Below are 24678 nucleotides of genomic sequence, written 5' to 3' on the forward strand. Positions count from 1 at the left end.
GATAAATGTGTACCATATTCCTCTTCATGGAAATATAAGACATCCCCTGAAAATAAGACCTACCGCATCTTTGGGAGCAAAAATTAATATAAGACACTGTCTTATTTTCGGGGAAACAGGGTACTAATTTCACAATGACACTGTATTGATCATTTCTATGAAGCAATCTGATTTTAACAGATGTCTATACACAAAACATCTCTCTAATCTTAATATTAAATGTAAGTGTTTTTTCCGTTCTTCTGATTATGTTTTTTAGTTGAGTTTTATTTGCCCCTTAGAATGTATATATCAGGGGGAAAAATGCTTCTACCTTAACAAGTATAAAAAAACAGAATCTTTTTAAGGCTATGTTTTTAGATTTTTTTGGTAACCAAATAATTTTATCACCCACAAAGTACTCTCCTTACACTTAATATGCGTGTCAAGTCTGTGACTCCATTCTTGGAAACAGTTTTCAAACTCATCCGTCTGGATGTCTAACAACACCTCCCTCATTTTTCTCTTCCCCTCTTCTATGTCATCACATCGCTGTCCTTTCATGTCCCTCTTCACTGGAGGAAACAGAAAGAGAAATGAAAAGAAGTTGCATGGAGCAAGGTCAGATGAGTAATGTGCATGGGACAAGAGAGGCATGCTGTTTTTTGCCAAAAACTAGCACAGAGATGGCTGCATGAAGCAGGCGTATTGTCATGGTGGCAAAACCAGTCCCCCATCTGCCACGAATCAGGCCTTTTTATGTCACACACTGTTAAGTAATCTTTTCAGAACCTCTAAACAGAAAAGTTTGATTAACGGTCTGACCAGGTAGAATGAACTCCAAATGTACTATCCCCCTCACATCAAAAACACAAATAAATATTGTCTTGATCTTTGATGTCACTTGGCGGGCTTTTGTTGGGCAAGGTGAGGATGGCATCTTCCATGGGCTCGATTAATGTTTACTTTTGGGACTGTAAGAATAGCACCATGTCTCCTCACCAGTAACGACCTTGTTAAAAAAGCCTGGTTGATTCAGGGCATGTTTCCCCTCAACGCTGGTCTTCCTGGTCAGTCCGAACCCAAATCACAAATTTTGTAGCGACCCTACTCATTCCTGAATCTTGCATCACAATTCGCTGAATGGAGGCCCATGATCATCCAGATAACTCCCCCATCTCTTCAAAGGTCATCGCCAGTCTTCAAGCACAAGTGCCCAGATTTTGTTGACATTTCGTCCAGTCCAGAAAGAGGTTTCTCATCAATCGACAGTTCACCTTTTTTTGAAATGAGAAAACCACTCTTACACTCGAGTCTTTCCCAGAGAGCTGTCCCATGAGCCGTGTTCAACGTCACAGTGATTTCGATGGCATGTTTCCCGAGCAGGAAACAAGATCTCATAGGCACAAGCTCTTCTCTTGAATTGGCCACCACAAACAACAAGGCTTGAGCGAAACTGCTTTGGCAAAAACATTCACTGTGCCCAGAGAGAACCTTCCCAGGTGATGACACTTCGTGACTTAATTCAAAGAAGGGGGCTGGATGCTCACTTAGTGGGAAAATGTGAGCTATGAAAGCCCAGCCCAGTGGAGTGCTTTTCCATTTTTTGAGGGGTACCCATCTTGTATAATAAAACACCTCGAAACCCACTGACAGTGAATCAATTCTGACACACAGTGACCAATACAAGGATTCTGACCCTTTAAGTCTTTTTTTCCCTTATAAATCATTTTGGGGGCTCTTACAGTTCTTGTATCAAGCACATTTGTACAGATGCTGCCATCACCATGTCAAAACACTTTCCATTTGAGCCCTTGGGATCGGCTCTTCTTCCTCACCCCCCACCCTCGTGAACCCTTGAGAAATTATTAATTAATATTGTTTTCATATCTTATACCATCCGCTGTCTCCCTTCACCCACATTTCTCTTGTTCCCCCGAGGGAGAGGGGAGGGGCAGAGGTTATATGTGGATGCTTGGGATTTGTTTCCCCCTTTCTCACACTTCCCCCCCAACCTTCCCCTTCTCCTCATGCTATCCCTACTCCCATTACTGATGACTGATCCATAGGGGTTTTTCTGTCCTGGATTGTGTGTGTCAAGAGCTCTTATCTGTACCAGTGTACATGGTCTGGTCTAGCAGGGTTTGTAAGGTAGAACTGATGTCATGATAGTGGGGTGGGGTGGGGGGAGCATTAAAGAACCAGAAGAATGTTGTGTGTTTCCTCGGTGCTACACTGTACTCTGGCTGATGCATCCCTTAATGTCTACAGATGGGCTGTAAATCTTAAGAGAGCAGACATGCTCAAAATTCTCCCACCTAGTGGCTAGTGGGTTTGAAACTTCTGACAGGGTGGTTAGCCATCCAAAGCTTACTCCATATTGCCACTAGGGCTCTTAAACCTCTCTATACATAGCTCATTGTTATGTACTGTATTTCTTCTTTTAAGTGCAAACCATTAATTAAAATTCTTGTCACTTTAATATTTGCACCATGTGACTGGCCACCTCCTACTTCACATTTCTTGATTTTATATAAATGGGGAGTGGGGGGTTGGAGAATCAAATCACCCAGGGCCCAATAAAACCTCCTCCCCCTGCCCCCCCCCCACACCGCTTGTGGCAGAGCAACTAGTTTAAGAGTGGAAAAGCACTGAATTAAATGAAAGACTGCAGGCATCGAATGTGTGGCTAATATTGGCTCCACCCCTGCCTGAATGATCATAATTTCAGGTCTAGAATCAGACAATAAATTTCTCATTATGTATTTTTTGCAGAAGCTGGTAATTGAGCAGTTGAAAGTGTACTTTTGGTACATATATCTTTCAGAGACATCAGCAAATTCTCTGCTCCGATTAAAGGAACAGGCGGTGGGGGGGGGTTGTTGGGAAGCAAAAGAACCCCACACATATATGTATTTCCCATAAAGCTTGGCATGAAAAAAAAAACCCCAGGAAATGTACCAATAAGTATCTCACTCCTCTCAGAGGTGTAATCATTGGCATGGTGGGCACCCTCCTTGGGAGAAGTCCGAGGGGGTCTCTGGTTGTATTCCAAGTGGACAAAGCATGCCTTAATGTGTCTTACACAGGTGATGTATGTCTGGATTGTGATAAGAGTTGTATGAGCCCACAATAAAACCATTTTTAAAAAAGTGTTCTCTGGTTCTGGGCAATTGCGACTAACAGCTTAAACTTAACACAGCTTCCTCCTTCGTGTTCATAGAAAGATTAGATCAGATGAATATAGGAAAAAACCACTCTGGGTAATAAAGTAAGTGTATCTAATTAGCATCCGCGCTGTGATGGGGTAACACGGTTCGCTGTGTTAAGTCGCTTCTTTGGGAGCGTTTTTTTCTAGCACAGAAAGAAGGCAGGCTGCAGGAAGTTCCCCCGAAGCCGGCAAAAGCTCTGTACTCGTCCATGGGCTTAAAACAGACAAGGTGCCCTGTTTAGCAACCCTCCAGCAGTGATTAGTGCGTGATGCCATTTATAGCCAAGCATGATTCCCGAAGGAATCCTAGCAAGGATGCCTTGGCTGGTCTCTCATTCCTGATAGACTACCTCTTTGCTTAATTGAAAAGCAAAATTGCGTTTGCACCAGAGCCATGCCCCCAAACAAAAGCTATGCTGTTTTCAAACACGTTTCTCTTAAGAATGCTTTTCAGATTCTTCAGTTCTGAGGGATCGTGAGTCCAAGAAGCCTTCTGCTAATGCGAGACATCGTTAACATGGTGCTTAGGTTAAACAAACAAGCAACCCCCAGGAAAACCACAATGGCTGCTTTTACACACTGCGTTTTCATGTTCTTTGATTTCAAATAGGAAATATAAGTTTGATGGCTGGGACAGGAATGAAGTTTTCCGAACCTCATTGGGGGTACGGTCCCTTTAAGTACAGAGTGGAAATATTTCAAACAACCCTTTAAAAACCAAAAAGGCAGATGTGCAGGTAAAAGCAATGCCAGGAGGTTGTTTATTTTAATAAAGCTATTGTACGTGCAACCTCAAATTAAGAGTGGCACCCGGGCCATGGGTGTCTGAACCATCCCCACCTGTTTGCTCTGAAAACTCAATTAAAGCCACGTGATCGCAGTCTTCCTCTCTAACCATCAAAACCTACACTGCTCTATCCGGACACCCGAGTCACTCAGAGGGATTGTTCTTCAAACCTCACGTCTCCGTCTCACATTTCTGACCTATTCGCACGGAGACACCGCAGCCACAGTCAAGCAGCCTTCAGGGGCAGTGGGAGAGTTGGGCGGGAGGAGGAGAACAGGAGCCAAGAAGAGGCAAGCGATCCTGACATCCACTGGCCTCCTACTGAGGACCCTCCCTCCTGCTTTTGGTGAATTCCAACAATTTCTTCAAAGGCTCTATTTCCCCCCACTTTTCTTTTTCCCTCCTGTAGAGCAGAATTCTGTGCTGCGTTTTCTGTGCAACCGAAGAGATCCAACTTTGCAAGTTGAAAGCAAGGGCAGGAAAGCCATCCCCAGTGTTTTCGTAATTAAATGAATATGCATAATGAACCATATGCCCAAAGGGCCTGTTCTTCATGCGGGCCAGATTTTTGTTTGAATTTTTAATTTTTATACACAGATGAGACACTCAGTGCAATCCACCAACAGTGGGAGATAGCACACAAGAAGAAAAGTGCGAGCGAGCAGCCACGAGGAGCCGCAACAGAAAGACCAGAGAATTCTCTTCTGAAGGCTGCGACTGCTACGTGTTTCTCCCCCTCCAGCAATTGTTCTCCTCATCTGCTCCATCTTTGGGAGAGACACAGAACCAACCCACTGACAGCTTCATGCTGTAGGAGGAAAGCACAGCGCCATCAGCCGCTACGTGTGAAAATCCCACGGGACAAAAAAGGCTTTCTTAAAAAAAGAAGAAAGAAAGAAAGAAAATAGCAATCCTTCTACACCTATCGGACAGACTGCTGTATGGAATGACAGGAGATCCCCTGCCACATTGTTCTCAGAACAACATAAACATCAGACATTATATGCAGGTGATAGGGTCCCATACTTTAGCCATTTGAACAGACACACACACATTCATATCACGCAGCGATGCAGTTGCACACAGTGGTGGGCAATGCTCAGGGTGGAAATGCAAGCACACCCTTCCCAAGCCTCAGCAGGGGGTATATAGATTTAGGGAGTTCCTTAGGTTCTCAAGCATGAGAATCCCTCCACCCACCCAATTTCCTAAGCCACTATTATGTGAGAACTGGTGAAAGTCTCCTGTAAGCTATCCACTGCCATGCAGAAGACACGCACTGCTCGTCAAAGCAACACTTGGTACACAGGGTGCGATGCAATAACAGCCCCTGCAATGCGCAAAGGCTTCACCTTTTCTGCTGGTAACCTACCCTGTTTCCCCAAAAGTAAGACATCCTCCCACAATAAGACCTACTTACAGTTTTGCCTCTGCTGAAATATAAGGCCTCCCCCAGAAAATAAGACCTCCCTGAAAATAAGGCCCCCCGAAGCTACTGTAACTCTGGACTCTGGACCGTAGCGCTGGGCGACCCCCGCACAGCTCACTGTTGGCTGCAGCACAGCCGGAGCAGACAGGAAGTGTGAGGTCTCTTTTAATAAAACAATAAACAATAATTGTGTACCGTATTCTTCTTCATGGAAAAATAAGACATCCCCTGAAAATAAGACCTAGCGCATCTTTGGGAGCAAAAATTAATATAAGACACTGTCTTATTTTCAGGGAAACAGGGTACAAGCTGCGTGTTCAACTCTACCCAGCTGTGCCTCCAAGGAATGGCTTCATGACTGACTTCTGAAAACCCAGACACTGGACACCCAATAGAGCAGCACCGTTCGATTTCCCACATCCGTGGGGTCGGCTGCCATGAGCTGATATTGACTGGGGGGCAACTGGTTGTATCAAATAGCAGTATCCGTTTCAGATGCACAAAGGCAAGAAGATGTGTTTTAAAATATGTTCGGACAATTGCTTCAAGTTTACAATGACAGTGCAGACCAATGTCACAGGGGCCTCCGTGTGGATCTTCTTGACACATGCTTAGCTCAGGCGCACGTTCAGAACCCGGAGCGTGTGTGCAGGAGAGGGTACACGTGTGTGCTGGTGCAGCCTGATGCACAGCGGGGGCATGTATGTATATCTACCATTCTCTCTATGTTTTAACTGAAATGACGTAAGCGCAGAACCCCAAAGTGGAAATTACCGCACCGAGAGCAGATTATGAAAACGGATTGGATGGAAGGAAAGTCAAGGTGAAGCCTTGGACCTTCAGCGGTCGCCCAGCCCTTTTTGAACAGAGACGTGGGGTCCTATTCACAATGTAAACACCAGAGATGGAATGCAGAGCATTTCAATAGCGCGGTAATCACCCAGCGGTAAATAACATCTCTACCCCTAATTCAGTTTATGTTTTTGACACTGGCGAGGTTACTTGATCTAGTGGTCTCGGTGGAAAGACAGATCAACTTCAGCTGCTGCAGGCGGAGGACAAAAATTGACAAGCAACGTCACCCTTCCAGACCATTTCAATCCTTTAAGGAAGTGTCAGAGCAATTAGCGAGGGAGTGTAATCTTGGCAGAGTGCATTAACACTCTCCGACCTCCCAGACAATAGATCAGACCTCAGACACAGACTGCTTCCCTAAGGCTTTTTTGCCCCAGTATTTGATCTCATCGTCACTCGGGCTGTGTAGCCGGAGCATAGGTAGGGTCCACGAAGATAGCATTATTCATGAGCACTCCTGTCCACTAGCTCAGAGACTGGCTAGCAATCAAGTAAAATACGAAGGACACACCATCACCCTATCATCCTCCGTAGTGTGTCCTGTATTCTTAAGACTCCGGGAAAACATGCCTTTTACAGTGGCCCCTCCAGCGCCCGCCCTTTGTTTTTCCAGCTCTGTAGGCTGTTCTGTAAAAATGAATGAGTCCATCAGTATTCTTAGGTCATTTGATGGTTAGACTCCCCCCCCCTCCAGTTTCCCACCCCCCTGCTGCCCCCTGCAAGCATGGGATAGATGGTGTTTTATGTCTCTTACATGAACTTTATAATAGATTCATTGAGAAAAACACCATGTGTGATAAACAACGCTGTAATATGCAAAAGAAAGCAAAGGGGGGAAATCAAATAAAATCCCTGAACTGCAAGCTTTTAAATCTTCATCTACCCTGCAGGTTACTCGGCAGGATGCACTGGTCAGGCAATAACCTATTTCCTGATGAACACCATCCTGTTCCACCTGCTAATCGCACAGTGGAAGCTTGGCTCTTCCCATTTAGGATAAACATTTTCAAGAACTGCTTACCATGATATATTTTTTAATGGATTAGATTTTCGTCAGATGCTAACAGAGCAGAGGACTGAATATGCTTTATATGAAGGCGGCAAAATAGGTTTTCAGAGAGTTTGACTGGCTTTCCACCCTTCTCCCTCATGAGTAATTGGAACAGCGATGGAAACAGAATATATGAAGGCAAGGAGGTTTCTTTTCTAACCCTAACCCAGACCCACCCTCCTCCCCCCACCACATCTCTTATAAGAAACTCTGAGAGTGTGGTATACAAGACCTTACTGGTTCTGAAGTACACAAGACGGTAAAATGTTCAGAAAAGAAAGTAAGACAAAAAGTCACGTAATTTGCTCCAGATCATCTCACTTGTCTGTGGCCGACACTCCACAAGAAAGCCCCAAGCATTTAAACTCAAAATAATTATATTTTCTTAGCATCAGCCCAGTTCTCCCTTGAAAATGTGCACTGAAAAGATGCTTTAAGATGAGGTTACAAGGGGATAGTAGTGCTGAAAATTAGCTGTATGTTTAAAGCAAATCACTTTGGAGTTAACATTTTCCACCCAAAGTTAAAAAAAAAAAGCAAATTAAAAAAAATAGATTCACAAGAAGCAATTTAAGAACTTTTGAACCTAAGCTAGCAGGAAATCAAACTTCTATATGTTAGATGCTTTAACTTTGATTTGAGGAGTGAGTGTCTTAAATTAAATAGTTTACAACTCGGAAAAAAACATAGGAGCTATGACTATGAAAATGTTTCCCTTTTCTTTTAAAAATAATTGTATATTTGTGTACAATTAAAATAGCTAGCTAAAACAGTTCCCAGAGAATTGATGATACTCTGACTCACAGATTATAGTTAACCGGAAACAACTGAGGAAGGGGAAATTTTCTTTGGAAGCAACTAGACTGCACACATATAGCTTCCCCCCAAATATAATCAACCTCATAATGGTTAGTTAAAGACTGCTAGACACCAAGACTAACCAATGCCATGTGCATCAAATACTGACTGCGTGCTGAGGAAAGTGAAAGTGAAAAGCATAAGAAATGGCTTAAAATGGCGATTTGCCATTTGATACCTTCACTGATTGTGCAAAAATATGGACCCTCTTCCTTCTGAATAAAGATGAACCATGCCACAGGATAGGTGAGAAAATTATTCTAAAAGCAGAGCAGGAGATTACGCAACATACATTTTTGATTTTTTTTAAAACTAACTTAATGATTTCGGCTTATAGATGATTGTATCAAATTAAAAATAGATTGCTGAAATGAAAATCCCCAAGAAGCAGCCCACAGAAATTTACCTGAGGATTTTTATCATTTATGAGTTTCTACCGCCACCTACAGGGCAATCTGTAAGGAAATTTAAGAAATGGTTTGTTCCCCCCCACCCCAACACCCTGCTTTCCATTCTTTTGTTTATGTTTGTTTCTTTTATTTTAATTTACAGTATTTTTTGAAACCATGTGCATTATTAAATATTTTAAAACCACCCATGTAAGACAGAATTGCATTTGTCAAAAAGATATCGTTGACAAGGCCAGAAAGTTAATTTTTTAACCACTGTCTACATGTTACATAATTCTCATTTGCAAAGTATACCTATGGGGAAAACTGCATATATAGATGAGCATATCGGAAAAATATGAGGTCTTTGAGGGTTTCCCAGGAAAACAGCTTTTATTATGAAATGCTTCTCATGAAGTTTATAATTGCAGGTCAGAGGAAAATTTATCAGTAAATAAACATTTCTTGTTCTGTTGCTCTTTGAACAGAACACAAATATGAGACATGACTAAAAGTGTTATTCCAGTTCAACAAGAAAAAAAAGTAAGAAAGTCCAAACTTCACCTCTAGAACCTATACCCCGCCCCCAACACCAAGCAAAAGATCCTGGAAGTAGCACCATATTTCTTACCATCCTATCACCACAAAAGGACTGATGAGGAACATTTATAGGTTATCAGAGGGGGCTCAGCCAAAGGTACAAGAAATAACAATACATATTTCTGTTCCTTTCCTGGAATATTATCCCTCTGAGTAGCAACTCCACAGGCTTAGGAAGTATTCCCCAAATATAAGACTTGAAGAAAAACACCTGTAAAAAAAAATCAGTAAGTACTGTGTAAATACTGTCCATACCACATGGCTTAAAACAGTAATTGCAGTATTGATGGCTGCAAAATCATCCATTGTGAAAATGGAATTAGACCCGCAAGTCTTCTGTTCTTAGAATGCACGGCACCTTGGATCAACTCCTTTACTAACTAAAGCCTCCTCTTCTTCCATAGCAGACCCTTCATAAGCCCAACTGCATTGCTGACCACCAGGTCAGCTGTTCAAACCCAGCAGCTGTTCCACCTGAGTAAGATGAGGGGCTTGCTAAGGTGAAGATTTATAAAGCGACTGCACAACCATATAGTGTTGCTAGGAGGAGGCATCGGCTCGACAGCTGTGGGTCTTGGCTTTGGGTTTTGCAGCTATTTGGCACACTCTGCACCTCCAGCCTCTTGCAGGTTTAAAGATGAGCCACACAGGGTGGGTGTGGGGCTAGGACAGATGCACGGCTGAGACAGGCACACGGCTCATTTGAACAGCAACGGAAACAGAAAGCCTTAAGCATGTTTCGTTTGTGTTTTCTTTTTTCTTGTCACAATGAAACTTCTCTGAGAATGAGTTAAAACGGAAACTTTAAGGAGCTTGGGAGGAGACAGACGAAGTCATTTTAAAAGGCCATCAAAATATAGACCTGGGTCATAAGAAAATCCCAAGGAGATTAAAACAGTCAGTAAAAACTGCACAAGAACACGGCTCAGATAATTACATATTGAACTTGAGTTTGATTTAAATGTCTTCTCCTTCTTTATAAAAATGGTGTCTGGCATTTTAGACCAATGAATATCTTAATTGGTTATTCTACCAAAAAAAAAAAAAACTAAGGACAAGAATTGTTGAATTTTTATGACTACAAAATTTTGACAGATTACTTGGTTAAAATATTGTATTGAGTACTAAAAAGTTAAATTGCAATGGTTACTTACAAAATCAATAATACAAGCCCAAGATAAGGAGGGAAGTAGCAAAATAAATAAATACAAATCACCTTCCTAAATCATAAATCAAACGGCAGAAGTAAAACACACTGCAGTAAACCCTAAACCAGACCACAAAGGTTTCTCTCCATAAACATCAGATCAGGCAGCTAAAATGATTACCAGGCTCTCTTGTAACTGTCACCTGGGTGGGTCTAATTACAGGCTACCCCAGCAAGCACGCCCACATCACACAGCTATTAAGGGGCCCACAGCTTGCCAAGTCCAGCCAGACAATGGAGAGCACATGCCACCTGATGGGGAGCCCCAAAAGATCAGCCAGGGAGACTAATAAAAATGAAGCTTAGAAACAAATGTCAAAGCTCAGACCAAAAAAAAAAAAAAAAGAGGGCAATATTGAATTAGCTAGAAATGTATGCTGAGCCTGGTTTTTTAATCGGCCCAAACCTAAGCAGAGAGCCAGTTCTGTCTGCACACACCAAGCCCCACTGGCTCTCGTGTCCAAAGAGACTCTTCTGCATCATACAAAAATCTTTGTGCATGCAGGTGTCACAAATACCCGTGGATGGAGGGCACAATAAGAGCACAGCTCTGGAGGAACCCAAAGTAGCCCCTGGGTGGTTTTAGGGACCTCTCACAGCTCTAGGTTAGAGATGGGCCTGTCCCTTTCTCCCTCTCCTCCAGGGCTCCCACTGTTACTTGCCTTTTGGTCATTTTACTGCTCATTGGCACCACCCTGGATAACTAGGGTCAGGTAAAAGCAAGGAAAATACACAGTGGGCAAGATTATGATTAAGTTGTTAGCTTCTCTGTGGATTTTAGCCACTGATGGGGCGCCAGACTGTTCGAACCAGAGAAGGAATCGGATGGAATAAAAAGGAAAACAGCATTAGGTACCAGATGATTTGCAGGCGAGCCAGCATTTTTCCAAGAAGCAAGGATGATATGCGTTCTGTGTGCCCATCGTTATCCTTGGTAGGGCTGTCCCTGGTGTGTGCCACTGAGAGTAGAACTGGCCCACTGGGTTGCCTAGACTCTGAGCTTTATGGGAAGAGATCACCAGGTCTTTCCTCCGGAGGTTCCCCTGGCAGGTTCAAACCACTGTCCTTTTAGTTAGCAGCTGCATGAATAACCACAGTGCCATCGGGGGCTGTTCCCTAAGAGCTGTGGACATATCAACAAAACAAAAACAACCCTGCTGCCAGCAAGGGGACTGGGACTCCGAGATCCTGCCAGGGGAGATCTGCCATGGGCTTTCCAAGGATGTGGTCTTCATGGATGCAGATTTGCCACCTTTTTACCTCACATTGCAGCGGGTGGGTTTGAACTGTCAGCCTTCTGGTTAGCAGCATAGTGCTTCACTGCTGCACCGGCAGGCTCCTTATATGGATACACAAATATAAAAGGACCTTTGCCATGCAACAGCTCAAAATATACTAAAACAATCTTTTAACCATGTAGCTGTGCTACACTGAAGGAGGTTGTACCTGAACTATGAACCTAAAGTACTAGACCATCAATGCCCAAATACTCCTTTGCTGCTCTGCAGAACTTAATCCACTAGGTTGCGCATGAAAAGTACCAAGGCATATGCACTGGCCTTTGGTTGCTTCATGACACCAATCAGCCCTGGCAATGGTCAACCCTTGAACAGTAGACACAGCATAAAATAAAGAGATTGGCATTTCCTCCCTGTTCCGGGAGGAGGTACCCAATAAGGTGACCAGATGTCCCGCTTTTGGTGGGACAGTCCCGATTTTTAACAATGTGTCCCGCGTCCCGCAGCATTTTTAAAAAGTCCCGATTTTTTGGAAGAATGCACGACAAGCTAGGGTATACGGTTTTTGGCTGCCATGTGGCTATTTCGCCAGGATAGGAGTTTTATCAATGGTGTCCCACTTTTGTCCCGCTTTACTAATGTTAAAATCTGGTGCCCTTAAGTCTCAACAAGCTCTCATTCAACACACCATTTGCAAAGAAAGAGCCTTTGTATTTCTGCGTGTTCGTGTCCTTATGAGTGTAAATGCCTGTGTAGGTTTTCATGAGAACTTCCTCTGCGTTAGCAGAACAAAATCAAGTAACAGTAATAATGCCCACCCACCTTGTGTAGCTCATCTTACATATTTAAGATATTTCCATCCTCACTCCTACCTAAAGGTGCACTTCAATAGTAACAAAGGTTCCCTGTTTTGTTTTCAAATACACAGTGGGGCTAGAATGAGAGGGGCAGAAAGCAGCGTAGGAAGGTGAGGGAAGTGAAGGTGGGAGCCAGGGAGAGGGAGTGGACTTGAGAAGGAAGAAGACAGAAAGAGAGAGGGGAAGAACGCTGAGAGGGAGGGAGGAGGAGAGGTAGATAGACAAGCAGTTGGCTATTTGGTCTTAAAATGTACTTAGTATGAATCTCAGAGGAAGCAGGGGGCTGCTGGGCATTTTCTGACACAGGGGCTGGCTCTACAATCAACATGAGCAGTTCACTTGTACAACAGGGCCATGCAAAGACTGACTACATATACTGCACTCAGATTTAAAATTTAACGATTAAGTGGTCACTAGTCAAACTCAACTCATCCAAACCAAATTCACTGCCATCGAGTCAATGCCAACTGAATTGCCTTTGGGGGTTTCTTTAGAAAGCCCCATCCGACTAAGGCACCCTAAATTGCCAAAATGCTTTCAGTGTATCTGAGAGTCTGTCTGCAAATGCAACTCAATTATAAAGTTGAACATATAAACATGAAAATTGATAAAATAGTTAGCAGTATGCTTTTAAATTTTCAACAGATAATCTCTTTAATGCAATTACTATAATTTTATTAAATGGCATAATTAGTTAATGCCTAAGGAGTTGCCAATAGAAGGTGCAATTACATTGTAAAAATTATAATCACAATGTGCAATGATGGATTGTTCTTAGATTTTAAAAAACTGGAAAAATGCTTAAAAAAAAAAAAAAAGAAGAAGAAGAAAAGAAAAATTGGAAGTATACCATGTAGTCCTCCACCAAACAGAAGATTTGGGAAATCATTTTCTAAATGATACATTTACAAATTATAACGAGCAATTGTAAGGATTTTATATTGTATACTTGCACTTTTTACATGTGTAGTGTGTATATGTGCAAACATATATATTTAAGAAGTCTAAAAATGTCCTCTCCACGTAATGATTATCCCAACTGGAATTGATTTTTAGCTTTACAGAAATCCTATTAAACTCTGAGCTCTAAAAGTACAAATACCCAACAAATGCCTGCTTCACATACATGGTTGAGACACAATTGTTCTCCAAGCCACCAAAAGAATCTAATCAAATGCAGGCACATCTTGTCAGTACATTGACGATAGAACATAATGTTTTAGAAATAGTTACCACATAAATCTCTCAAGTAGCAAAAGGACACTCTATCAAAATGAGGACCTAATGCCAGGGGCGTAAGTGGAGAGGATATGTTTTGAGAATGATGAGGGCAACAAATGTACAAATGTGCTTTTCACAATTGATGTATGTATGGATTGTGATAAGAGTTGTATGAGCCCCTAATAAAACGAATAAAAAAAACACCCCCCAAAATTAAAAGAAAAAACCAAACTTTTTCTGGAAACAACATTCCCCTCATGTCTGTTATTTGCACCAACTGAGCAAAGGTAACATGGATGGCCTTTGGACCACAGGCGAGATAAAGGCAGAAGTAATTCGTCATGGATTTGGACTGTGGTTTTCACTAAACTGCCCCCACAGAATGTTCAACGTGGCATCTTTTCATTTCCCAAATTTCCCAAAGTCCTCCGCTTGTGTGGCTGTGCATGCGAGCGGTGTGCACGTGTGTATGTGTTTGTTCTGTGGCTGCTGCCACCACTGTTAGGCTTACTGTGAAATCATGTCAAATTACCCAATATTCTATGATCTTTAACATCTAAGAAGCCTTTATGTGCAATATATGTGGCACCACTAAGCAAATGGAGAGCGGCATTTTTTAACCGTATGCAGTCTGGGGGATTGATCGATGCCTTAAATTATGGATCATATCACAGGCCCTGTCAACTCTGAGGAATACATTCATTTTATTATACTAGGAAAAATCAGGGGGAAAAGTCACAGATGTTAAAATCATAGGTTTATGAAGATGCCCATTGATGTATGGTACATTTAGATTACTTTTTAACATGAACCATCCCAGTAAAAATTTAATAAAATAAGGAATCCATCAATGCCCCACAGGCATGCCTTCCTTGCTATGGTAGGTGTACGCCTGAAAGATGGGTGGAAGAACAAAACTATACAAATGCAATCCTATTTTAAAAACATTAGGGAGCATTGCTATCTAAGATGCCTGATGATGCTATCTGTCAAATAAATGCTGCTTTGTCTTTAAAAATTAATGCATTCATGTTATTGTATAGCTTTGAGTCTTTTACAGACAATATCAGGGTAAAATAGAAGTTGGGAGTCGTGGAGGTTTACTGTTAGAAGTCTTCCTTTCCATGCGTTAGTCTGGGTAAACCAGGGAAACAAATCCACAGAAACTCATATATGTAAGAGAGAGTTTTATATAAAGGGTAAGTGTACATTAAGAAAGCATGCCAACCCAGTGCTGTCCAAGCCCGTAAGTCTAACATTAGCCCATATGTCCGACACCAATCTACAAAGTCCTCCTGAGATTGAGAAGACGGAGGTTGCTATGAGATGGAATTGACTGGCGACATCAGTTTGGTTTTCATTGGTAGGTCCCTGGTGTTGCCAAGTGCGCACTGGTCGACTCAGCTAAAGGTTCATTTAAACCAACCCGGGAGCAGCTCACAAGGCAAGCTGTCAGTCTGCATCGGTAAAGACTACCATCAAGAAAACCCTAGGGCGCACCTCTGCGCTGTCCCACGTGCTGTCCTCATGGATCAGCTTCAACTCCAAGGGAACATATTTCTTCCCTTGTTTCAGAACCCGAACCCCGTATGCCTTTCAAGGGGGATTAAGCTCTTTGTGGGGCGGCTGATATTTGGATCATCTGACAAGATAGAGTCTTTCACGTTTACCCCCTCATTTTTTGACTGGATACTTACTACATAGTTCTAGATACCAGCAGGCTACTTTTTCAAACTTCTGCTTTCAAAAACCCATGCACATACATATTCCAGGGGATCCTGGACAAATAAATGATTTGCTTTTACACCGTCTTGGAGTTAATCGTCAGAATATACTAAATGTGATTGCATAATGCTCGTGCGATGAGTCATCTGGAAACAGGGGGCAGGGACATTATGTTAACAGGCTCTTTTCTGTTATCTGAGCAAACAGAAAAGGGAAAAGAAAACCCCTTTAGTTCTGCCCTTGGCGTGTGGAGTTCACAGTGTCACTTCCTGTTCCTGTGGGCGGAAGGGGAAGGAAGAGCCCCACCAGGTTCATCTAAAGTGGTTCTTTTCACTGCCGCACGGTGAGCCCTGGAATATCACATTATCCTAATTTCTGATAGAGAGGAAAGGGCCTTCAAATGCAGTCAGGTTGTTTCATAAATCACTGGCTCAAGACCTTGCTTCAGATTGACACAAAATAGCTCTTCCCTGCAATGCCAAGGCAAGCAGTTTCAGCATGCGGAAACTGTCATGGAGATGGATAAAGACGAGCTGCACATTCTGTCCTCAGTAGATAACAGGGGCACATCAAGCACTGGGTGCAGCAGGGGCAAATATGGCACTCTCCCTAGGAGAGCCAAGCAGGGTAGAAGCCCGGCTTGATCTTCATGGCCTCTCACTCTCTTTCTGACCCAGGGCACCTGAGGACTCGGCACTTGGCAAAAATGACAACAGAGAAGGGAGTCTCTCCATGGAAGGCACACAGCACTACAGACTGTGAAGGCTCCAAATGGGCATGAGCGCCCCAGCTAACACAGGTGACTCTAGGGCAAAAATGGTAAAGTCTGTTTAACTGCATTGTTATTAAAGAGAAAGAAAACCCTAAATTATTTCCATAAATATATTTATTTACATTCAAAACCAATGTTCTTTAGATTACCTTCCTTTTGCTACAAAAAATAGGCTGACCTTGACCCTCATGACTGCATTCACATACACATCCTTCAGCAAACTCACACTTGGTTGGTTTAGAGATCTCTCTGTCCTTTCCCTAGCTCTGAAATTCACCAGACTCGGTCCACGTATATGAGGTGTAGTCATTAGAGCTTGGGGCTCTAAATTATAAACAGAATAGTCGATGTGTTTATGGGAGCCTCACCACCTTCAGGACAGCAAAAAGGTAGGATTTGTTTACATATCATGCCTTATTGACTCGGGATTTGTTTTCCAGGATGCCCGATGGAAAATACAGCCCCACACACACTCCCACACACAGTGGGGCCTCCCACAGTTCATCAGCTTCCTGGCAAAAGGACCATTTGAAAACTGGCAAGAAATACCTAACAAAACAAATCCCACTCCTTGTAGCCTCTGTTCTGCCAACCGTAAAGATGTGGTCGTGTGGGATGGCAGTGTGAGCTCCGTGGTGCAGCCCCCAGAGGGGAGGCTCCACTCAAGGAAAGGGAGTAGGCTGCAGCCTAGGCCCCCTTCCCTTTGGAAGGCCCTCCCTGGACAACCTCTTTCTATTCATTTGTTCTAATCTTTCCTCAGATCAGGCGGGCAGCCCATTAATCATGTCTGTCATTCCCTCACAGAATCCAGGGCAACAGATCACTGTTGTCCTAAAACCAGAGCCACAAACTAAGTGGGAGAGAGGAAATCCCTTCCTCCTGCTGGCAGCGCTGGCTGAGGTGCCGCCTGGAAGAAGCCACCCATTGTGCGCACTCTCCTCTCTTGCCCAGGTTTGCAGGGAACCTTCTGTGGAAAGTTTTAAGGAGGATTCGGTATGAAGGGGAGCTGGGGAGCCTGTGAAGGAAACCCACATTAAAGCAGAAGGGGGAGGAAGTGGAAAACGAAATGCCCGGACAAAGACAGATACGGATGAAGGACATCCTTACACGCGTATTTACTCCTGTCAACTCTTTTAACAACTTCAGGCAGCAGAAAACTTCTATGAAAGGTCAAAGCAACAGCCATCCTGGACTGTCTACAGAGGGAAACTAATCAACTAACATTAACCCAATCCAAGAAGACACTCTCAAGTGGGGAGGAGAAAGTCCACGACGGCACTGACATACCTGAATCCATAAGAAGGTGCTATCACCGGAGCCCCAGGGCGCCTTAGATGCATTTTTATTTGAATAAGGGCTAGGAGAAAAGGGCGAGGCTCGATGCCTGGTGGCAGAAAACAGAGCAGGGCAGCAGATGCGTGTAAACGGAATGCAGAAGTCAGGCTTGCTAAGGATGGTGTTAGATCACCCAGATACCACCCAAGGACTCTCCAGAGTGTCCCCGGACCAGTTCAGAATTCAATGGCCACCAGTAACGTGTAGAGGAGAAGAAATCCCCAGCCTTGGTTTCGACCCCCGTGTCCAACAGTACCAATAGAGAAGGTCTGAGGAAGAAAGGGGAGTGGGTTGCGCTGACCTTCCAAGATTCTTGGACTCCGGGTGGTGGATTATGGTGGTTGCATGATCTCTTGCCTTCCTGAAATCCATGAATTTATCATCCTTGTGACAATGGGCCTATGTTACCAGAGCAAGCTGGGTGGATTTCACCCAATTTAGTGCTTCCCATTTGTTGCATTGACTCAAACTGTAATGAGTAGTGATCAGTAAATGTATGTCTTAAGTGAGTTGATATCCATACTTAAAAAAAAAAGAGTTTGTAAAGGATTTCCTTAAACACAAATTAAAGCCAGTGTTTCATTCTGTTGTGCATAGGGCCTCTATGAATTAGAGGTGGCTTGATGGTAGCTAGCAGCAAAAGCAACAAGGTCAGCCTATTTTCTTGATTTCTGCTATGCCTTCTAAGGTCAAAGACATATGCTATATTAGACTGTACAATCTTGCGTTTCTCCATAGCATAATTGATTCAACTGCTATTTATCAAAAAAATACTGGCAGTTACTATGTTCAAATTGAAAAATACAGAATGCAAGAGCTATTACACATGTGGCTACAATGGTACCCAAAAAAAAAACTACAAACTATTAACAAAATACATAGAGCATTGCCTCTCATAAACTTAACAGTACATAGCTAAGATTTGAGCAATTTAAGGAATTTTCAAAGGTAAATTTGCTTAAATACAGTTTTGTCAGCCCGACTCCCACTTAACCGTGATACAATTCAGAAGGAAGGATATAATATTTGCTCCAAGCTTTCCCCTAGCTGTAAATTCAGCTCTGTGGAATGTGTACCACTCTACTTCATGTCCCCACAATAGACATGTTTGTGTTTATATAAGGGACAAAGAAGGAAATAATTTGAAGATCAAGAAATATGAATATAGAAATTAAGCTTACCATGAATGCTATTGTACTTCTCAATGTAGATTCCCACTGGAAGCAGCTTTTAAGAAATTGCACAGTATTCCATATTGCCATGGTGATTTTTTTCACACGGTCTACATCTCTTGATAAGATCTGATAAAATAAAAAGAAAAATAAGAAGCTAGATTTAAATACTCCGTACAGTCTCCTTAGATCAGTTAAACTGGTCATTTGAATTATATTTTGTTTAGTTGCCAATTAATAAAGAAAGTAAATGAGTGGAAATAGCCTAATACATCTTTTTGAAATTCTTTGTGAAAGGTGAACATTGATAGATGAGAAAATTCAAGGAGTCGCATAGCTCCTTTGTTACAGTAACATTCATCATGAAACTATAAGCAATCAGGTGTTTCGTGTATGTGTACTCACATGTGTAGGTGTATGTCCGTGTGTGAGAGAGAGAGGAAGAAGGAGGAGGGGGAGAAACAGGAAAAAAATGAGTGGTGGGGTTAGTTTGGCAAGAAATAGATTATGTTAAATTAGAAATATTCAAGTATTATAGCTCATATAATCGAAGGAAAACCGTGTATAGGAAGATGTAGGTCACCAAAGGGCATCCAGTTTTACCTTTCCAAAGATGTGCAACACTGGGCAAATTTCTCAGCCACTCTCTTATAAAATGGGGTTGATATTAGAATTAATTATAGGTAGTGGAGCAGATCAATGTACTTAGAAAATGTGTGTGGTCGATAGTCAAGTGATTTTAAGTATTTGTATCATAAGCAAAAGTTGCACATTTATGGAAAACTTTGGAAGTGGTGAGTGGTGAGTGGCACATGCGAAGGTCTTATCCACAAATCCTCAGGTGTCCAGACTCACCCCACACGGAAGCAGTGTTTTGCAAAGGAAATATCTTTTCTCCCAGGTGTAAGCAGATTCATTTCAATTTATTTGGAAAGCAGCTACCCCACCCACGTCAACCCAGGTTTTAACTTTTAAGCACGCAGAGCAAAAGGCAATAATAATAATAAAATAAGACATTTACTCCAGTTACACAAAATAAATATTGCACTCAATGTTAGGGTCGACGGAAAGAAAACATTCGGATGCTTCTCTTCAGAAGTGAAAGCATTTCCCAAGTGTGCCCAGACATTGGTGGGAAACAAAAGGACCATAAGCGGTCCTTCGCTGCTTTACGGAATCCACAGCTGCTCACCCCAAAGGAAGTGGTGGAAGTAATAAACAGTTTGAAAAGGGGACACTCCGTTCTTTGTTACACAATTGAAGAGGGACAATAGGTACAGAGTGAAATCCTGAATTGTATCTGATTGTGACAGGGAGGGGCTCTGAAAAGAAATGCAAAGGTCATGCTTAAAAAACTGTAAACTTTCCTTTGCTGGGCCCTCATCTTCTCTTAAGTGGAAGTGATGTGAGAAGAATGTAGGGAACAGACAGGAGGAGATGTTCATCAATTTTAGTGAAAAATGCCAATATATCCCGAGTAGGGACCATCCCCAAAGTATAACAAGTAGTACTGGCTCATTGGACAGAAGAGTTTAATGGGCACATCCTAGGATTGGGACAAAAATGGTTGCCATTACAGGAGAGGCAAGGAATCTCTGGGTGGTGCATGTGATTAACTTGGCCAGTTGCTAACCTAAAGGCTGGAGATTTAAAGCCAACCAGAGGCACCTCATAAGGACTACTTATAAAACAATCAGACACCCAAATGCCCATTGAGCACAGTTCGACACTGACACGCATGGAGTCCTCAGCTGATAGGCAAGGAAAGTAAATCTGGAAGGGTGTTTATGGAGCCTGAACAGGAGGGATTTCTGTTTGCAAAATAATTCAGGAGAACAGTCAAGGCTGATAACTTTGGCCTCCTCCAGTCAATATTTTGAAGTTCTTGCCTTCTCGACGAGAAAAAATTAATAAAGATATCTTACTTTGATTTCACCTTTTTCCTTATCAATAAAGCAAATATAAACCAAAAAACGTTCTGGTCGAATCCTGCCAATGGTTTTGAATCTCCCAATGGCATATGTCTTGTCTTTTCTGTTCTAAGCCAGCTTTACTTAACTTACCGGTATTTCAAACAATATAATAGCTGCAGGTTGGTGGAGGGCCAGAGACCATCGTGTGACTGCATATCAGTTGTCCTCAGTAGAAAGATTCAAGCACTCAATCACATATGAAGATTGACCTACCCAAACCTGCTGCCACAGAATGGATTCCTGAATAGTTTATCTTCTGTTTCGCCTCTCTCCCCTTCTCTTATAACCATTATAATAAGCTACTTTGGGCCGTCTGCTTCTCTATGGAATCAGAATGCGCTCTCTCTAGAATAACTTCTCCAAATAGCCCTTATATTTAAATTTCTTTGAATTTTGATCATTTTAGCACTTTCCTTATTGATTTGATGTATTTGTTTTGGTGACGGGGTGGCAAAGAGAAAGGAGGCATAAAGGGTAAGATAGCAGGTGATAATGCATGAGCTCCCTGAGCAATGAGTAGGCACCCTAACCAGTCAGTAAACAGTACCAACCTACCTTTTTGGACAGCTTGCGGCTGTCTTCAATCAAGCGCTTTTCTCTGGGAGCAAAGGTCCTAACACTTGCTTTGACCTATAAAGACATGATTGTTAAAAATGGCAGCACTTATAAAAATGTAATTTTTCATTTTCTTTTTTCTTCTTAGTGACTGGGAAGAAATGTGAAAATCAGTAGTTTTGCTTATCATAAAATGGAAATTATACCAACGCACCAGGTTTGTGGTGAGGATTGAATGAAGTGATAAGTGAGTGGTCAGTACGTGGCAGCCTCCTAGAGTAATCGCAGTAATGGTCTACCTCACTTGAATAACCTGTGTGCCACTCTCCCTCTGTAGAACCTGCCATTGACAACCACACATCCTCCATGCACGCATCTTGGCAAATCCCTCTGCAGTGCCAAGCCACCTCTGCACAGGTCAACTGTACTCACCATGAATCAGCCCGCTTGTTCCCAAACCTATTCAGGCCAGCTTTACTTGTTATGGTAATCCCATAATTAATCATTGTCTAAGTGTTAAGTATGTACAAAGAATTGAAAGAGCATTGAAATATATTTTGCTTTAGAAAGACTTGAAAAGGTTACTGAAAAGATACTGTTATTGAGGCAAAGTTTTTTTGGGAAAAAATCTGGAGAGATTATCTACTCAGTTTATTTAGCAAGTGTCTTTGAAATACCCTTCACTTTAAGGAAATTAAATCTAGAAGTTATATGTTACGGGCATGAATTGTGAAAGGAACAGGGTATAAATGTATAGATCCATACACAAAAGAATAAAGAAGGAGGCGTGTGGTAAATAAATGTGGATTTACATATTTTACTTTGAAACGCAATTTAGTATAAATATTTTTCTTCTTAAACTCCCATTTCAATAGACTTGCCATGATTGTGTGCTGTATATCAAGGGTGCCAACTATAATAATTAAATAATACCCGAAGTCCTTGAAAATATCTCTGTCCAAAAGCCAACTGCTGCCTTTAAGAAAATTATAGAAAATAAACAAAATAATAATAATAAATTTCCCCATGATTGCTCTTTGTTTTCATGACATACACATTTATTGAGAATGAAACAACAGAATTTCTACTGGTTTGGCATGGTTCTGGGAGATTTTTAGACCCAGGACCGTCTTCCCATTTCACTCCAGCTTGAAGTCTGGAACATTGCTTATAGTGGCTCAAGTTTGAAAAAGGTTATGATACAGTAGGTATGAAGAAGTTGGGGGTATGGTCAGTGAGACTTACGGGATTATATATGAGATCCATCTCCAAGTAGATAAGTCCCTTAAAAGCTTGTTCTAAATCTTTATTCTTCAACACGTAACAATTTGCTTGCCCATCTCGAATCTGTGATGAAAAAGAAAAGGAAATGTTAGTGTTAGCTTTCCATCTGGTTTAAACCCAATAAGCAGATCCAATATTGGCCAAGTTGGGAATGATCAAGGATAAAGCAAACATTAAACTTATTATTAGTCAACTTGTCATTCGAGGGTGCTGTGAAAAATGACCGGAGGGTGCCGAGGTGGGTGCCGAGGCGTGCTGCTAACCCTAAAGTGCTACAGGTCGGAAGAGACTACATGCAATAGACAAATCCAGTACAAGGTGGTACCTGGGTTGGATACTGAAAGTAAATGGTGAATAATGGAGAAAAAACAGACAGGTGTGTAGTTTGACAGTATTGTACGAAGGTCTGTTTCTAAATTTTGACAAATGTATCATGCCAATGTCAAATTGTTCAAGGCCCACATCAGAGGAGACTGGGTGACAGGCAGATGAGCATTATCTTTGGAAGTTAGCGGTATCTACAGATTTTATCTAAAGGGATTTCAAAATAAAACATATATTCAGATAGCTTTAGAAATAAAGAATTCCATTTTTAATTTAAAAAAATGTTTTCACTAGCCAGCACCTAGTGTACAAATAAATATAGCTAAATATTTGGAGAAAATCTAAAACTATTTAATATGCACAAAGTGCCAGCAAACCTTGAAAAAAGCAAATCCCTCTGATACCACTCTGCCAACACACCAATTCCATCCTCTGATCTGCTGTCTGATCCCCACTGCATGAGGGACCTAAGAGCCAGATCCTGGACCACATTAGCAATGCTTTAGATCCCACTCAAAGTCATTCTCTATTCAGATCTGGGAGTGGCACTGCTTTATTATACACAGTAAGCATATATACTGATTCACTATTTGGCTTTTAAGGAAGTCTACCCTATTAACTATAAAAGGGAATCAGCAAACTCCATTTGGCACTATAATGACCAACGGTTGAAAACAACTTGAGAAATGTGAGGGCATGAAGTCTGAGCCATATTTTAAATTGCTATTGCTGTCACTACAAGTATTTAGCACAAGTATCCTTATCAACGGTGGTGGAAAGGAGTTGAATCAGTCACGGGGAAACAGAGCCATTCCACATTACAAGGGAGAGGCCACTTTCCTTCCCGAAGTCACCCCACCTCTCCAGATTGAATAGACTTGAAACAGAAAATGGCTTCCTGGCCAGCGGCTGAGAGGAAGGGGGCGCCCCATAAAGACCTGATTTCCTTCTGAAACGGTGTCCAAACAGGATTCCGAGCTTCCGCTGGTATCCAGTCTCACTTAATAAATTGGGGGTGTTAAAGTTGAAAAAAGAATAAAGACAAAAACAGAATGATAATTTGCCAAGCTGAATTTGGTCCAACTTCGCTTTGCCTAAAATCACAGCCATTACACAGTCATCTTAAAATTTCCATGACTTCTCAGGGGTTAGAAAAGGTCAACTTAAGAACAAGAGTTATCCGTAGGAAATGAAATATCTTATACCAAAAAAGGGACTTTTTCTTCTTTTACTTTTTTCTTTCTTTCTTTCTTTTTCTGCTAAATGACCATTTCCACTTTTTCAATGCCCTTGCATGTGTCAGCAAAACACAGAATTCATAGAGGAACATTAAAGCCGTCATGAAGGCTACAGACCTAAGAAAAGCTACCATCTTTAGCACAGTAACAAAATCATCTTACAATTTAAAATTAAGCACTTTAGAATTTATAAAGATTTTAAAAATTGTAGGACCCTCCCCAGCAGCCATCACAAACAATGGAAATTTAATTTCCACAAACATCACAATCCCTTTTCTTTCCTAGGTGGGAAGTTGGTATAAACCTTCCCAATTTTTTAATAGAGAATTTATATTCTTAAGTATCCACCTATGAAAAAAGTATTTATTTATTTATTTGCCTAAGTGTTTAAATAGGAGCTCTGGTGGCATAGTGGTTGCACACTGGGCCGAGATCCACAAGGTCAGCAGCTACAAACCACTAACTACTCTTAGGAAAAGAGGGGGAGCTTTCTCCTCCTGTAAAGAGAAGCCTTGGAAACTGGAGAGCAGTTCTACCCTGTCCTGTAGGGTCACGGTGAATAAGCATCGCCCAGATGGCAGTGACTTTGCTTTTGGTATATTGCGATAGATGATAGAT

At 41.9% G+C, this 24678-nt stretch overlaps 1 protein-coding gene across 2 annotated transcripts in view; it reads right to left on the reverse strand.

Annotated features, from left to right (window-relative positions):
• Positions 1 to 24678, reverse strand: part of MCTP2 (multiple C2 and transmembrane domain containing 2) — a 217931-nt gene that overhangs the window by 73317 nt on the left and 119936 nt on the right. For both annotated transcript variants that reach the window (XM_004709888.2, XM_045296475.1), the window contains 3 exons: positions 22460 to 22561; positions 21215 to 21289; positions 18696 to 18815 (listed from right to left, as the gene is read on the reverse strand). In XM_004709888.2, the coding sequence (XP_004709945.1) occupies positions 18696 to 18815; positions 21215 to 21289; positions 22460 to 22561 (297 nt within the window). The remainder of the gene's footprint in view (positions 1 to 18695; positions 18816 to 21214; positions 21290 to 22459; positions 22562 to 24678) is intronic.

This window comes from Echinops telfairi, unplaced genomic scaffold, assembly GCF_000313985.2.
Source record: "Echinops telfairi isolate 266 unplaced genomic scaffold, ASM31398v2 ScPeMD7_7409;HRSCAF=8447, whole genome shotgun sequence".
Taxonomy (NCBI): Eukaryota; Metazoa; Chordata; class Mammalia; order Afrosoricida; family Tenrecidae; genus Echinops; species Echinops telfairi.